The sequence below is a fragment of the Ursus arctos genome, unplaced genomic scaffold (genome assembly GCF_023065955.2).
Source record: "Ursus arctos isolate Adak ecotype North America unplaced genomic scaffold, UrsArc2.0 scaffold_6, whole genome shotgun sequence".
In the NCBI taxonomy this organism is placed as follows: Eukaryota; Metazoa; Chordata; class Mammalia; order Carnivora; family Ursidae; genus Ursus; species Ursus arctos.
In genome coordinates, this window is record NW_026623078.1 from 46,747,484 (window position 1) to 46,766,590 (window position 19,107).

General features: G+C 36.6%; 1 protein-coding gene across 3 annotated transcripts in view; it reads right to left on the reverse strand.

Moving 5' to 3' along the window:
• The window catches only part of RAD54B (RAD54 homolog B), an 80,553-nt gene extending 63,752 nt beyond the window's left edge, over positions 1–16,801 (reverse strand). The window contains exons 1-4 of one of the 3 annotated variants that reach the window (XM_057307746.1): positions 16,693–16,798; positions 15,776–15,926; positions 3,082–3,250; positions 2,007–2,087 (exon numbers count right to left, since the gene is read on the reverse strand). In XM_057307746.1, coding sequence (XP_057163729.1) covers positions 2,007–2,087; positions 3,082–3,250; positions 15,776–15,910 — 385 coding nt within the window. In that variant the 5' untranslated portion in view covers positions 15,911–15,926; positions 16,693–16,798. Of the gene's footprint in view, positions 1–2,006; positions 2,088–3,081; positions 3,251–15,775; positions 15,927–16,505; positions 16,669–16,692 lie in introns of those variants that run through there. The other 2 variants (XM_057307747.1, XM_026495720.4) reach the window with 2 other exon arrangements.
• Positions 16,802–19,107: the final 2,306 nt, after the last annotated feature.

The following is a 19,107-nucleotide window of genomic DNA, read 5'->3' on the forward strand; positions in this document are numbered from 1 at the left end:
GACACAATTCAACCATTTAATTTTCCCAAGCCAAGGCAAAGAGTAGAGGCTGTAGACAAGACCCAAAAAAAAAAAAAATTTTTTTTAGAAGATAGAAGAGAGTCCTTTTAGCACAACCTCCAAAAAAGGCATATACCCTGAGCCATTGATGAAGTCATTAGTGGTAGACCTGATATGAAATGTTGGGATCCAGGAGCAACCAGTCAAGAAAGAATTCTTGAGATGTCTTTGGTGCAAAAAGGTGGTTTTATTAGAGCAAAGGGACAGGACCCTGGGCAGAAGGAGCTGCAATTCGGTTGTGAAGAGTGGCTAGTCATATACTTTCAAGTTGGGAGAAGGTTAGGGGTAGTGTAATGTCTAAGGAATTTGGAAGCAAGCCTTCCAGGACCTTGAGGGGCTAGCTATTGTTAGAAAAAGTCATTTATTACTGTCTAGTAAAACCTTAGTCATGAGACCTTCAGATGTACATCAGTGGACCATATGTTTGGAGGATGATTGCTAACATGTATCTTGGGAGGGGGATAAAGGAAGATAAAGGAAGTTTCCAAAGGGATTTTTTTTTAAGATTTTATTTATTTATTTGGGAGAGACAGAGAGAGAGAGCACGAGAGGGGGGTCAGAGGGAGAAGCAAACTCTCTACTGAGCAGGGAGCCCGATGCAGGACTCAATCCTGCGACTCCAACTCCGGGATCATGACCAGAGCCGAAGGCAGTCGCTTAACCAACTAAGTCATTCAGGTGCCCCCAAAGGGATTTTAATATGTTAAAGACTTACAGGATCCTGGATGTCAGGCTAATGTCAAGCTAAGGTTGCCTTGTGCCCTTAGCAAAGTATTAACGTTGACCTTCCTTGAGGAAGGTCACTCTGCCTGTTCCAAATACTTGTCAATGGGCTGTAAGAAAGTTTAATTTTTTTTTTCTTCTGCCTTTGTTCTCCACATCAGACCTACACTTTCATTCTCACACAAGGACTATTATCTGCAAAGGTACAGAGTTATAAAGAGACCCAAAGTGCCCAGTGAAATTCAGTGGAGTGAAAATATACTCATTAGGGCACTTTCAGTTGAGGAAGAAACCAAATTTACACCAGCTTATGCAAAAATAATATTACTGATGAAGTGGATATTAAATATTATGTATTATTAAGGAATTTTAAGAAATACATGCCGAAGTATTTAGGGATGATATGGCATAACATCTGCAACTTATTTTCAAATGATCCAGAAAAAAAATGGACATATGGGGGGGAAGGAGGAAGGCAAAAGGTTAACAACTGTAGTATTTAGGATGATAATTAGGTTATTCTTTCAATTTCTCTACATGTAGGAAATTCTTCAAAATGAAAAGACGATGGGGGGAAATGAGAACATATTTTAACTGGGACAAACAGGCTTGGACCCCACTTCAAGGTAGATTAGATTAGGATTAAAAAGATGTGAAAAAGTGAATTATACTACATGGATCTCTCATCTCCACGCTTTTCTCCATAAAACATCCCTCTCCAGTAATCCACCATAAAAACCAAGATGTTTCTCACAATGTTCTTTTCCCCAATTAACCTCTCTCTGAATGAGAGGCAAGAGGGTGTCAGGAGGTTGGCAAAGGCTCTCCAGTCCAGTAAATGTACTAAATCAGAGAAGGGATTAAGGGATTAAAGGCTGAGTAAATTAACTCCCTCTTCCATTTATCTTAACTCTTAACTCCCTTCTCATATTTAGCAGGTTAAAGAGTGAAAAACTATAGTAGAACAAAAATAAAGCAGCAAATCAGTAACACGGATGTATTACAGTCTAAATATCATTCTCTAGTGAAGAGATTAGCTACTATAATAGAAGAAGGAAGAGGCATAGATGGATCATTATCTGCCATAGGCTTAGCAAGAGAGAAGAAAACCTGGGAAAACAGGATATTCACTTAAAGATGGAAGAAAAATAAGAGGATGGGGACAAGGAAGAAAGAAATAAGAAGAGAGCAAATCAATGAGACAGTGAAGCAGCTAGACATACCCAAAGCTGTCTTTAGGGATCTCAGATCCCTACATCCAGTTCCAAAAGTGCTTCTCAACTTTGTCCTGACACCAGTCACAGCTTTCAAAAAATTATAAAGAACACATAAATGAAACTAAGAATCCTAGTCAGTTGGGAAAACACAGAATTCCTTTCTCCCCCAACAAGAAATGAACCCATTCATAGGTAAAATTTATCAATCCTCACAAACCTCAAGAACTTCCTTCAAAAGGTTAAGTGCTTAAGGAATCTTACTGATTTGCACTGGTATCTTAAGGATGACAATTACTCTTCTACAGACCAGCAGATGGTGCTCTCTTCCTGAATCTGTTTATTCAACCAAAAAATGAATGTCATTTGGAAAAATGTAGTCTTAGGTTGTCTTTCAGAAGGCCAAATAAACACCAGTTAACTACCCTATTTATTGTTTTAATTACTTCTAAAATATTAATCTCTGACAGATAAAAAAACATAATCAGTATTTTAACTCAATTCAACAATGCAGGGAGGGAGCATCTGTAAGTCCTTGGTTCTCCTTCAGTTATGTACCCTTATAATACAAATCTAACTGATTTGAAGGTACTCCATGAACTACTATTAATTTCAATTTTACTCATTTTCAAGTTCACATCTCCAACTTAGTACTGTTAACATGTTCTTAATTTTTTTTTTTAAATAGGCTCTATGCCCAATGTAGGGCTTGAACTCATGACCCTGAGTTTAAGAGTCATAGGGTCTACTGACTGAGCCAGCAAGGCGCCCTATCATGGTTTTTATAATTTTTTTAAATCAAATCTTTAAACAGAATTTATTTTGGTACTTAAGGAACAGACCATACTTGACCAACAAGTTCACAATAAAGTCTTAGAAACCTACTATAAAGTATAAGATTTGAATTACATGGCTATTAATCCAATCACTAAAGAAATTATGACCAAAAAAATCTGCATTCTCAACAATCTAGGGGTGTTACAACACTTTTCAAATATATCATTCATTCTTGAAACACTCAATTTAAATTATACTGTACTACAACTGGTCAAGTGTAAACCTAATCAATAAAAAGCAGTCTTACCTGTATGAGGTGGATCTAATGTTGCCATTACAGATGCTTTGGAACAGTGTTTTCCACTATAATTATGCCCATGATTAACTTCTCTAGCATTTCCCTCAGTAGGCAGATTTAAACTGCATATTCTGGGGTTATTTTGTAACTGGAGAAAGGTATTCTTACTTGCAACAACCTAAAAAAAGGAAATATGTATTTAATGAAGAAATTAAATCTAATTTCCCATATTTTTACATAACAGATTCCTAATTTAAAATATAAACTATCAGTTTCTCTATATCTTAATAGGGAATAGATATTTTAAAATAAATTTAAAATCCAATTTTTACTATTAAACTAGTTTTAATTATGTTATAAAAGCTGAAAGACACAACAGAATGAAAATCGTTTATAATTATAGTGTATGTTAAACAACATATCAGAAGAGTTTTTAAACATGTTGTAACATGCCATTCTCAGAGTCATGCCCTTTTTTGCCAAGTTTCTCAATATTAAAATCAATACTTAAATATTCTCCATTTTTTATGTGGGATAGTGATACTGTCACTGTGTTGTTTAGAGACAAATATTAAACTGTTCACAAATGAAAAGCTATTCCAGGGACTGGCATCAAAATAATGAGTATGTTGTACCAAAAATTATGAGATACTTAGGAATAAACCTAACCAAGGAGGTGAAAGACCTGTACTCTGAAAACTATAAAACAATGGTGAAAGAAGATGAAGACGACACAAAGAAACGGAAAGATGGATTGGAAAAACAAATATTGTTAAAATGTCTATACTACCCAAAACAATCTACACATTTAATGCAATCCCTATCAAAAAACTGACAGCATTTTTCACAGAACTTGAACACTAAAATTTGTATGGAACTATAAAAGATACCAAATAGTCAAAGCAATCTTGAAAAAGAAAAGCAAAGCTGGCATCACAATTCCAGACTTCAAGTTATATTACAAAGCTGTAGTAATCAAAACAGTATGGTACCGGCACAAAAACAGACACATAGATCAATGGAACAGAATAGAAAATCCAGACATAAACCCAGAACTATATGGTCAATTAATCTTCAAAAAAGCAAGAAGGACTATCCAATGGGAAAAAGACAGTCTCTTCAACAAACGATGCTGGGAAAACTGGACAGCAACATGCAGAAGATGAAACTGGACCACTTTCTTACACCATACACAAAAATAAATTCAAAATGGAGGGGCTCCTGAATGGCTCAGTCAGTTAAGTATCTGATTCTTGATTTCAGCTCAGGTCATGATCTCAGAGTTGTGAGACTGAGCCACCCATTGGGCTCCATGATGGGCATGGAGCCTGCTTAAGATTCTCTCTACAACTCCCCTTCTCCCCTCAAAAAAGGATTAAAGACCTAAATGTGAGACCTGAAACCATAAAAGTCCTAGAAGATAGCACAGGCAGTAATTTCTCTGACACTGGTCATAGGAACCTTTTTCTAGATAGGTCCCCTGAGGCAAGGGAAACAGAAACAAAAATAAATTGGAACTAAATTAAAATAAGAAGCTTCTCCACAGCAAAGGAAACAGCCAACAGAACTAAAAGGCAACCTACGGAATGAGAGAAGATATTTGCAAATGACATATCCAATAAAGGGTTAGTATCCAAAATATATTAAAAAACTTATACAATACCCCAAAAACAAATATTCCAATTAAAAAATGGGCAAAAGGCATGAACAGACACTTCTCCAAGGAAGACATACAGATGGCCAACAGACATGAAAAGATGCTCATCATCATTCATCATCAGGGAAATGCAAAACAAAATTACAATGAGCTATCACCTCACAACTGTCAGAATGGCTAAAATCAACAACATAGGAAACAACAGATGTTGGTAAGGATGTGAAGAAAAAGGAACCCTCTTGTATTATTGGTGGGAATGCAAATTAGTGCAGCCACTGGAAAACAGTATGGAGGTTCCTCGAAAAGTTAAAAATAGGGGCACCTGGGCAGCTCAGTCGGTTAAGTGGCTGCCTTCAGCTTAGGTCATGATCCTGGGGTCCTGAGACTGAGCCCAACATTGGGCTCCACACTCAGTAAGGATTCTGCTTCTCCTTCGCTTTCTGCCCCTCCCCCCCACTTGTGTTCACACACGCACACACATTTCTCTCTCTAATAAAATTTTAAATTTAAAAAAAAAGTTAAAAATAGAACTACCTTGTGATCCAGTAATTGCACTACTAGGTATTTAACCAAAGAATACAAAAAAACTAATTCAAAGGGATACATGCACCCCCCATGCTTATAGCAGCATTATTTACAATATCCAAGATATGGAAGCAGCCCAAGTGTCCATCAACTGATGAATGGATAAAGAAGATGTGGTATATGTATACAATGGATTATTCAGCCATGAAAAAGAATGAAATCTTGCCATTTGCAACGACATGGATGGAGAAGAGAGTATAAAGCTAAGTGAAATAAGTTAATCTGAGAAAGACAAATACCATATGATTTCACTCATATGTGGAATTTAAGAAACAAAACGAATGAGCGAAGGAGAATAAAAAGAGCAAGAGACAAACCAAGAAACAGACCCTTAACTACAGAGAACAAACTGTTACCAGAGGGGGGGTATAGAAGGATGGGTGAAATAGATAATGGTGATTAAGGAGTATACGTGTCATGATGAGCACTAAGTGATTAAAATAAAAACTTAAGGGGCACCTGGCTGGCTCATTCCGCAAAGCACGTGACTCTTAATCTCAGGGTTGTAAATTTGAGCCCCATGTTGGGTGTAGAGATTACTTAAAACTAAAATCTTTCAAAATAAAATAAAAACTTTAAAAAAAATAATGAGTAGGGAAGAACTGGGGAAGGAGTTGAACAGGTAAAAATGAAATAAGATTGGTCATGAATTGATGACTGTTGAAACTAAATAATGGTACGTAAGGGTTTTTTTTAAATATATATTCTAAAAATATATATAAATAAATAAAATATATATTCTATTTTCTCTATTTTTGTACATGTATTAGTTTTCCATTGCTGCTGTGACAAATTACCACAAATTTAAGGCAATGCAAAGTTCTGTAATTCTGTATGTTAGAACTCTGACTCGGGTCTTACTGGGCTAAAATCAAGGTGGTCAGTAGGGATGCACCCCTTTCTGAAGCTCTGGGGAGAATACATTTCCTTATCTTTACAAATTTCTAAGTCACCCACATTTCTTGGCTTGTGGTCCCCTTCCTCCATCCTCAAAGACAGCTACTCTGCATCTCTCTGACCCTGCTTCCATAACAACATCTAACACTCTCTTGTCTCCCTCTTCCACTTTTACGAACCTTTGTCATTATATTGGGAACACCCAGGTAAGCCAGGATAACCTCCCAATCTCAAGGTCTTTAACATTGATCACTTAGTCCAAGTTCCTTTTGCCACATAAAGTAACATATTCACAGGTTCCAAGGATTAAAACATGGATGTTTTTCGAGGTCCATTTTTCTGCCTACCAGAGTATATGTTTAAATTTGTTTAAAGATTTATTTGAAAGAGAGAGAAAGAGCATGCATGTGAATGGGGAGACAGGGAGAGAGAGCATCCCAAGCAGACTCCCCATTGAGCAGGAAGACCAATGCAGGCTTGACCCCACGACCCTGAGATCATGACCTGAGCCAAAATCAAGAGTTGGTCTTTCAACCACTGAGCCACCCTGACACCCCTGAATCTTTTTAAATATGATTCACAATAATAGACATAGTTGTCATATCCCTATAAATATTTATTAAAATAAATTTCAGAGGCATTCAAAAAACCTATCTTGTAAGATTTTGAAGTAAGTCATAACAATAAACTAATGAAGGCCATAAGTTTATTTTTACATAATTTCAAACTTAAAGAAACATTACAGAAATAATACAAGGAAATCCCAGATAGCATTTACCCAGATTTACCATTTGTTTACATTTTGCTCCATTTGTTTTCCCTTCTTCCCTCTCCCTCTCTTTCTGTATATGTGTCTGTCTATGTATATTAATATCTGAGATTAAGCTGGAGACATTGTGCTCCTTTACCTCTAAATATTTCAAGATGTGTTTCCAAAGAGCAATGACATTCTTTCACAATCACAGTAAAATTATAAAAATCAAGATTTATTACTGGTATATTATCTAACCCACAGTCCATATTCAAATTCAGTCACTTTTCCCAATAATGTCTTTTGTAGATTTTTCCCTGAGCCAGGATCCAATCCCAGATCATATATTACACTTAGTAAGCATATTTCTGTAGTCTCTAATCTAGAATTCCTTAACCTTTACTTGTCTTTTGGGACTTTGACTATTTTAAAGAGTACAAGCCAATTATTTCGTAGAATGTCCCAATATAGACTGTCTGATGTTTCCTTATAATTAGCTTCGGGTTATGAGATTTGGACAGAAATACTAGAGTTCATCATATCAAGAAGCACATAGTATCCATTTGTCCCATTACTGTAAGTATATACTTGATAAAGGTGGTATCTGCTAGGTCTCCCTGCAAAGTTAGTATTTTCCCCTTTGTGATTTTTAAAAGTATATTGTGAGGAGATGCTTGAGTGTATTCAAATACCCTGGGGGTGCCTGGGTGACTCAGTTAAGTGCCTGACTCTTGATCTCAGCTCAGGTCTTGATCTCAGAGTTGTGAGTTCAAGCCCCATGTTGGGCTCCACCCTGGGCATGGAGCCTATTTTTAAAAAATTAATTAATAGATTAAGATATATATATATATACACACATAAATACATATACATATATATACATCCTATTTCCTTTAACATTCACCCACTAGTTTTGGTATCTATTGAATTTTTTTTATAGACAACACCAATACCTGTCTAATGCCAACAACTGCTACAGAAAGCAAGACAGGTGAGCAAGAACATAAAGTGGTTCTACCCAACGTCCACACATCTAGGAGGTAGTGACATTTATGGTTCTCCACACTTCAAACTTCCTTCTAGAATTCATACTGACCAGTCCCTTAGATTGTTGTAAGAATTACACAGATTCTGTCCCATGGATTGAGAACCATTATGCAAACTCTTTGTTACAGAGCACACTAATAGTAAATGTCTTAATTCCATTTTAAAATCCTAGCATACTGTAGGTGGTTAAGTGTTCCCGTGTAATAAATATACAACTTAAAAGCCCTCCTTTATCCCCAGAAATCATTCATAAGCAAATATTATTGTGTGCTAACAAGCTCCTTTAATTGGAGTACCAAAAGCAGTTTTCTCTTCAGCCCTGGCTTAAGACAGATATGCCTAAACTTCTTTTTAATTGAGGTTTAATTGACACAAAACATTAGTTTCAAGTGTACAACAGTAATGATTCAGTATTTGTATATATTGCAAACTGAGCACCACAATAAGTCTAGTTAAATCCATCACCACACATAGTTACAAAATTTTTTTCTTGTGATGAGAACTTTTAAGATCTACTTCTTAGCAACTTATGGCACTCACTGATATTTTCTAACACCATCACTTATATTATTATGATTTAGCATTCCAATTTAAGAAAGAGCTTACTCTTTTCCCCACATATTTCACTTATATTAGTATAGATTCAGACCCCTATATAATTCAATGAATTACTACCAGTTAGCATATTTATTTTGACACTCAATTTGTTCCAGATTTTGTATATATCAGACCAAACAAATAAAAACCCCTGAAGTTACCAAAACAATACTATTTTCATCTAAGATGATGAGAAATAATTTAAGAGCAAAAATTTAGGAATGGAATAGATTAAGGAGAAGATAGAGTGAACTACTAAGGTTTCTCACGTTGCCTTGCTTAAAATAGCTGTAAAATTTCAAAAATGCCTACTTCAAAAATGCCTACTTTTTAAAAGTAACTATTCAGTTTCCTGATAGAATTAAAAGAAGAAAAGAGTAAATCAATGGTTTTGGTCTCAAACTAGTCCTTAGAATCTACATCAAAAAATTAACCTTAAGAAAAGGGTGTCAAAATGATTAATGGGTAAAGAGTCTTTTTAACATCCTGGAACAATAAGGTATCCATGTACAAAAGAATGAAATTGGACCCCTACCTCACACCACACATAAAAATGAACTCAAAAATGGGACACAGACTGAAATGTAAGAACTAAAACTACAAAGACACACTGAGTGATCATTTCACAATATCTACAAATCTCAAACCATTATGTCGTACACCTGAACATAATGCTGTATGTCAATCACAGCCGAATAAAAAACAAATTAGTTTTTTTTTTAAGATTTTATTTTTAAGTAATCTCTACACCCAACATTGGGCTCAAACTCATGACCCTGAGATCAAGAATCACATGCTCTAAAGACTGAGCTGAGCCAGCCAGACACCCCAAAAAACAAATCAGTTTAAAAAAATAAAATAAAATAAAATAAAATAAAATAAAATAAAATAAAATAAAATAAAATAAAATACAGGTGTGCTCAGGTGGCTCAGTTGGTTAAACACCTGACTCTTGGTTTCAGCTCAGGTCATGATCTCAGGGTCATGAGATTGAGTCCCACGTTTGGGAGTGGAGCCTGCTTAAGACTCTCTCTCCCCTCTGCCCCCACCCTCCCTCTCTAAAAAATAAGTTAATTAACAAAATAAAATACAGGAGTAACTCTTCATAACCTTCTTAGATATAATACCAAAATCATAAGTACCAACACCAAAAAAACCAGAAAAATCAGACTTAAGCAAATTTAAAACTTCTGTGGTGCAAAAGATAATATCAAGAAAGTGAATAACCAACAGAATGGGAGAAAATATTTGCAAATAATGTATCTGATAAGGGACCCGTATCTAGAGTATATTTTTTTAAATAACACTCTTGGGGTGCCTGGTTGGCTCAGTTAATGGAGCATGGGACTCATGATCTCAGGGTTGTGAATTCAAGCCCCATGTTAGGTGTAGGGATTAATAAAAAATAAAAATTAAATTAAATTAGAATTAAATTTTTAAAAAATCTTTTAAAAAAAAAAACCCTCTTACAACTCTATAACAAAAAGCAAATAATACAATTTTACAAAGGTCAAAGGATCTGGGGGCACCTGGGTGGCTCAATCAATTAAACATCCAACTCTTGGTTTCGGCTCAGGTCATGATCTCAGGGTGCTGGGATTGAGCTTCACATTGGACTCTGTGCTCAGCATGGACTCTGCTGGAAAGTCTCTCTCTCTCTCTCTCTCTCTGCCGCCCCCCAAAAGTAAATAAATAAATCTTTAAAAACACACACACACAAAGGTCAAAGGATCTGAATAATCCAAAGAAAATATACAAATGGCCAAAAAGCACATGTAAAGATGCTCAACAACATTAGCCACCAGTGACGCACAAATCAAAACTGCAAACGAGATACTACTTCACCCACTAGTATGGCTACAATCAAAAAGATAATAATAAGTGTTGACAAGGATGTGGAGAAAATTAAATACATTAATTATTACATTAATTAATTAATTAATACATTAAATGATGGTGGGAACGAAAAGTCTGCAGCCCCTTGGAAGAGTCTGGCAGTTCATTAATGAAAGGTTAAACACAGAGTTGATCCAGCAATTCAACACCTAGGAATGTACCCAAGAGAAATGAAAACACATGTCTATGCAAAAACTTGTACACAAATGTTCAGAAGCATTATTAATAACTCATAATTTGAAACGGGGAAACAATCCAAATGCCTGTCAACTGATGGATAAATAAAATGTGGTATATTAATACAATATTATACAGTAGGGTAGGCAGAATAATGCTTCCCAAAGATGCCTATACTCCCCAGATCTATAAATATGTCACAAGGAAAAAGAATTTTGTAGATGTAATTAAGATGTACTTAAAGTAATCTCTCCTGAAATGGAGAGACTGTCCTGGCTTACCCAGGTCAGCGCAATCTAATCAAATGATCCCAGTTTGAGAGAACCAGAGACATAGTAACATGAGAACTGAAACTGTCATTGCTGGCTTTGAAAATTAAAGGGCAAAAAAAAAATGCAGGTGGCCTATCAAACCTAGAAAAGACAAAGGAAACAGATTCTCCCCTAAAACCTCCAGAAATGAATGCAGCTCTGCCAACACCTTTTGCAAATATCTTCTCCCATTCCATAGGCTGCTTTTTAGTTTCATTCATTATTTCATTTGCTGTGCAGAAACTTTTCATCTTGATGAAGTCCCAATAGTTCATTTTTGCTTTTATTTCCCTTGCCTCTGGAGATGTGTACAGTAAGAAGTTGCTATGTCAGAAGTCAAAGAGGTTGCTGCCCGTGTTCTCCTCTAGGATTTTGATGGATTCCTGTCTCACATTTAAGTCTTGCATCCATTTTGAATTTATTTTTGTATATGATATAAGAATGTGGTCCAGTTTCACTCTTTTGCATGTTGCTATTCAGTTTTCCCAATACCATTTGTAAAAGAAACTTTTTCCCAATGGATATTCTTTCCTGCTTTGTTGAAGATTAGCTGACCACAGAGTTGTGGGTCCATTTCCAGGTTCTCTATTCTGTTCCATTGACCTATGTGTCTGTTTTGGTGCCAGTACCAAATTGTCTTGATGATTACAGCTTTGTAATACTGCTTGAAGTCCAGAATTTGATGCCTCCAACTTTGGTTTTCTTTCTCAACATTATTTTGGCTATTCAGGGTCTTTTCTAGTTTCATACAAATTTTAGAACTGTTTGTTCTAACTCTGTGAAAAATGCTGGTGTTACTTTGATAGCAATTGTACTGAATGCATAGGTAGAATAGACATTTTCACAATATTTGTTCTTCCAATCCATAAGCATGGAATATTTTTCCATTTCTTTGTGTCTTCAATTTCTTTCAAAAGTGTTCTATAGTTTTCAGAGTAGAGATCTTTTACCTCTTTGATTAGGTTTATTCCTAGGTATCTTACAGTTATTGGTGCAAATGTAAATGGGATCAATTCCTTGATTTCTCTTTCTGCTATTTCATTATTGGAGTATAGAAATGCAACAGATTTCTGTACATTGACTTTATATCCTGCAACTTTGCTGAATTCATGTATCAGTTCTAGCAATATTTCAAGGAGCCTCTCAGATTTTCTAAACCAACACCTTGATCTTAGCCCAGAAAGACCTGTTTTGGACTTCTGACCTACAGAATTATAATAGATTTGTGTTCTTTTAAGCCACTAAACTTGTGGTAACTTGTTATAGCAGCAATAGAAAACTAATAAATTTGGCAATAAAAAGAAATAAATTATTGATACACGCTAAAACATGGGTGAGCCTTGAGTACATTATACTAACTGGAAAAAGCCAGTCACAAAAAGCTACAAGTATGATGAATGTATGATTCTGTTTATATGAAATGTCCCTAAAAGGCAAATCTAAAGAGACAGAAAAAAGATCAGAGGTTGCAAAGCGCTGAGAGATTTGGAGAAAAATGGAGAACTAGTAATATATATGAGATTTCTTTCTGGAGTGATGAAAATGTTCTAAAATGGATCTTGGTGATCGTTGTAAAACTGTGAATATAATAAAGACCAATGAATTGTATGGTATGTGAATTTTATCTAATTAAAGCTGCTTTTAAAAAAAGAAACCTTGGGACGCCTGGGTGGCTCGGTCAGTTAAGTTATCTGCCTTCGGCTCAGGTCCTAGGGTCCTAGGATCCCAGGGTCCTAGGATCAATCTACTTGCTCATCGGGGAGCCTGCTTGTCCCTCTGCCTGCAGCTCCCCCTGCTTGTGTGCACGTGTACACTCTATCTCTCTCTGACAAATAAATAAATAAAATCTTTAAAAATAAATAAATAAATAAGGGGCGCCTGGGTGGCTCAGTCAGTTAAGCATCTGCCTTCAGCTCAGGTCATGATCCCGGGGTCCTGGGATCAAGTCCCACATCGGGCTCCCTCTCCCTCTGTCTTTCTCCCCCTCCCCCCAGACTTGTTCTTGCTCTCTCTCTCAAATAAATAAAATCTTAAAAAAAAAATAGTAAAAAATAAAATAAAATAATTAAAAAATAAACCTTATTACAAAACAGTGTTTTCTTCTTACACTGTGGCCAGAATTCTAAAGAAATGTAGGATAAAACAAACACATGCAGACCAAAAAAAGCAGGGTTAAAAAGTAGTAGACCTTTTTGGGGCGCCTGGGTGGCATAGCGGTTAAGCGCCTGCCTTCGGCTCAGGGCGTGATCCCGGCGTTATGGGATCGAGCCCCACATCAGGCTCCTCCGCTATGAGCCTGCTTCTTCCTCTCCCACTCCCCCTGCTTGTGTTCCCTCTCTAGCTGGCTGTCTCTATCTCTGTCAAATAAATAAATAAAATCTTTAAAAAAAAAAAAAGTAGTAGACCTTTTTAACAACAAAAAGACAATCAATTAAAACAATTCATTAAAAACCAGGCAAAGAACTTGATTAGATATTTCTCCAAAGAAGATATACAAGTAGCCAATAAGCACATGAAAGGATGCTCAGCATCACTATTCATAAGAGAAATGCAAATCAAAACCACAATGAAAAACCACTCATACCTACTAGGATGTCTACAATCAAAACAGAACAAAATAGAAAATAACAAGTGTTGCTGAGGACATGGAGAAGCTGGAACCCTCACACATTGCTGGTGGGAATGTAAAATAGTGCAGCAGCAGTTGTCGAAAACATTTTGGTAGTTCCTCAAAAAGTTAAACGCAGAATTACCATGACCCAGCAATTCCAATCCTAGAAAAATGAACACAGGAGCTCAAATAGAAACTTGCATGCCTATGCTCATAGAAGCATTATTCACAATGGCCAAATAGTGAGAACAACCCAATTATCCATCAAAAAATGAATGGATAAACAAAATGTGGTGTATACATATAAATGAATGTTATTCAACCACACAAAGTCATGAATGCTACAACATGCTACAACACAGATGAATCTTGAAAATATTATGCTAAGTGAAATAAACCAGAAACAAAAGGGCAAATATTTTATGATTCAACTTATATGAGGTAAACAGAAGTCAAATTTATGAAGAAAGAAAGTCCAGTAGTAGTTACAAGAGGGTGGGTGAAGGAAGGAATAGGGAATTACTGTTAAATGGTGGTTATAGAGTCTGGCTGAGGGTAATGAAAAAGTTTCCAACTGAAAACAGTGGTGATCATTGCACGACAGTGTAAGCATAATTAATGCCACTTATTTTGCAAACTTAAAAATGGTAAAATAACAAATTTTATGTTATATATATTTTACCACAATAAAAAAAGGGAAAAAGGGATAATTGGGTTATTTTCGCTATTTGACCATTGTGACTACACTTAATATCATAAGCATGACATACTGTATGTAATTGTCAGATCACTATGTTGTACACCAGAAATATAATACTGTATGTCAACTACAACAACCAAAAAGGAGAGGGGAAAAAGAATTTGTAGACTTTAATCCCCATACCATGAATGGATCAGAAAACTGCAGAGCAGCAGGAAATGTGGATTGCCCATTTTATATACCTTCTACATACCTTTACATACCATCTATATAAATAAGAACTTTGGTCTTAGACATAAAACAAAAACAATCCTTTTTAGTAGTAAAAAACAAGGCTGCTTTAGGGGCACCACGCTAGCTCAGTTGGTAGAGCATGCGATTCTTCATCTCGAGTTCATGAATTCAAGCCTCAGAGCACTGGACGTAGAGCTTATTTAAAAAAAAAAAAAATTGGGGGTAGGGTACTGCTTTAAGCATTTACTTTTTATAGATAAAAATGTAAGGAAACGGGGCAACCTGGCTGGCTCATTCAGTAGAGCATGTGACTCTTGATCTTGGGGTCATGAGTTTGAGCCCCACACTGAGTACAGATTACTTAAAAAATAAAATAAAATCTTAAAAAAAAAAGAAGGAAATGTTTTGAATTGTGATACAAATTATTACTTATCTATGTTTACTCTTTAAATCACCTTATCTAAAGTTTCTTTTCTTTAAGATTTTATTTTTTTTTAATGTTTTATTTAAGTTTAATTTAGTTAACATACACTGTATTATTAGTTTCAAGGGTAGAATTTAGTGATTCATCAGATGCATATAACACCCAGTGCTCATTACATCAAGTACCCTCCTTAATGCCCATCACCCAATTACCACATCTCTCCACCCACCTCCCCTTCAGCAACCCTTAGTTTGTCCCCTAGAGTTAAGAGTCTCTTATGGTTGCCTCCGTCTCTGTTTTTATCTTATTTTATTTTTCCTTCCCTTCCCCTATATTCAACTGTTTTGTTTCTTAAATTCCACGTATGAGTGAAATCATATGGTATTTGTCTTTCTGACATATTTCGCTAGTTTCATCCACAAGATTTTCCTTTTAAGTAATCTCTACACCCAATATGGGACTTGAACTCATAACCCCAGATCAAGAGTCACATGCTCTTCCAACTGAGCCAGCCAGGTACCCCTTACCTAAAGTTTTCACTTATGTGGTAACTTTAAAAAGAACACTGATTAGAATAATTTATTTTTACACGAATATCCACCATGTCCCTCACAGAGGTATTTTTTAACATTTTATCCTATAGACCCAACTGCAAGTCATTCCTTTAAAGAAAAAAAAAAATTATGCGATCATTACTCTAAGTAATGTCTTTTTGGAAGACTGTCAAAGATACTAAGAGGAAGTGTTAACTTCTTAAACGACGTTTTAAAAAAAAAATGCATGCTTCTCTATATTATGCTTTTTTTTTTTTTTTACCTCAAATAATTTTACATCTGGACTCATCTTTGTATTCTCTTCATCTGGACTTGGAATACTTCTCCCTGGTGGTATAAATTTTAGTTTTTTGAAGGGATTTCCCTGCAACTGACTCGGTGCTGCAGATCGTCTCATATTCAGCAGTACCGACCTAAAAAATACCCAAAACAGAAATCATCCATGAGTATGACAGAATTAACTCCAAACATGAAAATAGCTCATCACTACAACCGTATTTTTAAAAATATAAGAGAATAAACCTGTAAAAAAAAAAAACCTTAGAAAACAAGTTTCACAGCTAGTGAGACTTTATTTTCATCACAAAGGGTTACTGAAAAGAATCTAAGACTTAAATTGAATGGTGTAAACTTGAGCATATGTATTTTGATAATACCATAGATTAGATACCATTAAACCTCTAGGAGCACGAACGTAAATGAAACAGCCAAGAACCAGCAACAGACCTGCTTTTTTTTTGGCTTCCAAGTACCGTAAGGGGCAGTTACGCTTCGTGACTTACTTAAGTCGCTCCTTTGACTTTGTGGCCCCGCTAAATGTGCCTACAGACATCGTCTGTTAATTGACCGGCTAATACCGTGCAGGATAATGTTGATTAGTTCTGGTGGAAACAAACCCAAGCACCGCAGACGGAAAGCCGGCAGACCGCTGCGAGACCACTTGCCCACAATCGCCTCTCCCTGGGACCTTCCCGCCACAAAAGCACTCCTACCGCCAGCCTCCGCACCAGCCACTCCAACAGTGAGGGCGTCCCTCACACTTCGGGTCGCCCTCCCCCGGCCGCTCCACCGCCTTCCTTCCCTCTTCCCCCGGAGGCCTGCTTCGGCGCCTCTCCCCACTCTGTCCCGCACGAGCCAACAGGCTGCCGCAGCCACAGGACTTCCCCTCCAAGGACACACCGGCAAAGATCGACAGAAGCCGCGCGTCCTGCGAGAAAGAATTCAGGGAGACAGAGGACCGCCCCCCTCAACCACCAGAGGAGGTTAAGGCTCCCGCCTCGGCGCAGCCTATAGCGGAGGAGCTAGCCGCGCGTGCGCACTACCTTTCTGCGGCTGCGCCTCGTTCAGCCGGACTCTGATTGGACGACCTTAACTGCGCATGTCTCTTTGCGTTTCCCTTTAAATATTCGTAGTTTGATTCAGCTTTATGGTTCAATTAAAAAATATTTACTTCGAAAAATATTTGTATGTGTGTATGTATGTATGTATATATATATGTATTTATTGCCTACTGCCACATGCTGTAGGTACTGATACAGACTTCATTTTAGAACAGATGACGCATACTTCTTAAATCTAAGAACATCTACATGGATGTGGTTAGGCAGTTAGAATGGTCTGCATAATAGTATGTGCTTGGAAAAATAGTATGCAAATATGCTTTACCATAAAGCTCTTAAATTATGCAGCATTTTAAGAATGAAGTGACTTTAGCAACATTGTTAAAATAATATAGGCCTTTTAAAGTACCTGCACAAATAGGCAAACTAACGTTTTAGAAGTGGTCTGACACCTTTTAATATAGTGACAAGGCAGAGAAATATACAGGTCATAGGCCTTTTAATGTAAAATTACCTCCAGGGGCACCTGGGTGGCTCAGTTGCTTTAGCCTCTGACCTTTGGTTTCAGCTCAGGTCATGATCTCAGAGTCCTGGCCGCCAACTCCCTGTGGGTTCCGTGCTCCGTAGGGAGTCTCCTTCTCCCTCTCTCCGTCCTCCTGCCCCTTACCCCTGCCACTCATGTTCACTCTCTCTTTCTCTCAAATAAATAAATAAATAAAATCTATATTTTAAAAAAGTATCTCCAAACCAGGTCACTGTCTGTATTAGCTGTAAAAATACTCCAGTTTAAACAAAACACTTAGAAATGCATGAATAGGGGCACCTGGGTGACTGAGTCCCTTGAGCATTGGACTCTTGATCTCAGCTCAGGTCTTGATATCACGGTCCTGAGTTCAAGCCCCACCTTGGGCAGGTTGGGTGTGGAGCCCACTTGAAATCAAGAAAATGTGTGAAAAAAATAATTTTCATAATTTAGCCTGATTTTCAAAAGCCATTAATTCTAGGGGCGCCTGGATGGTTCAGTTGGTTAAGCATCCCACTAATGATTTCAGCTCAGGTCATGATCTCAGGGTGGTGAGATCAAACCCCACAATGGAGGCTCAGCATGGAGTCTGTTTAAGACTCTCTCTTCCCTCTACCCCTCCTCACTTACACTGTCTCTCAAAAAAAAAAAAATCCATTTACTCTAAAATATATGTGAAGAACTAGGGAATATTAAATTTTACCAAACAGTGGTAGACTGAGTATCATTTTTTTAATTTTTTTTTTAACTCAGACTCTGATCAGGATCAAGAATCACATGCTGTACCAACTGAGCCAGCCAAGTGCCCTGTATCATTTTTTATATACTAAATTGTTACAATTTTTTGGTCTTTATTTTAGCAAAATTAGTCTTTTAGATAAATATGTTATGAGTTGTATAGCAGCAAACATTAGGGTTAATTTTCTACAATAAAGATAAGAACAGTGGCGCCTGGGTGGCTCAGTCGGTTAAGCATCTACCTTCGGCTCAGGTCCTGATCCCAACGTCATCTGATCGAGCCCCGCATCAGGCTCCCTGCTCCATGGGGAGCCTGCTTCTCCCTCTCCCTCTGCCTGCTGCTCCCCCTGCTTGGGCTCTTTCTCTGTCAAATAAATAAATAAAATCTTAAAAAAAAAAAAAGATAAGGACAAGCAGCAAAATTATACCTGATGAGTATAATCCAAAAGAAGTACAGTCTTCTTTAGAACACAGCAAATAAAATACTTTTCTTTCAAACAGTAAATTTCAAAAGGTTTATTTGTATTTTATAGGATTTATGGGAGGAGAAATCAATCTCACTTTTAATTCTTTCTAACAAAAATTATCATCATGAAGTACTTATTTTACTTCACTTAATTATTTTCTGATACTAGATAAAGATGGGCTAGGAGAAAAAGATAGGCTAGAAAGTTACCTGTCATTTTAGTCAGAAAGAATACAACTATTTCTCAATACTAATATATCTCATTACATAAATAAATGATTTGTAATTTTCTGCATTTCAATCACAAAGTCTACCATTTGCATCCAATGATAAAGAAGATAAATGAGTAAACTATATAGTGTTAGATAATGAAAAGTGGTAAGGAGAAAAGTAAAGCAGAGATAAGCAGAGATAGACAGTATTGAAATTTTATATAGGGTACCAGGGAAGGCTTCTTTGAAGGTCTTGAAGCAATAATGCACTGAAGGCCAGCAGGAACAGTCAGAAGGTGGTAGCTGAAGCAAAGT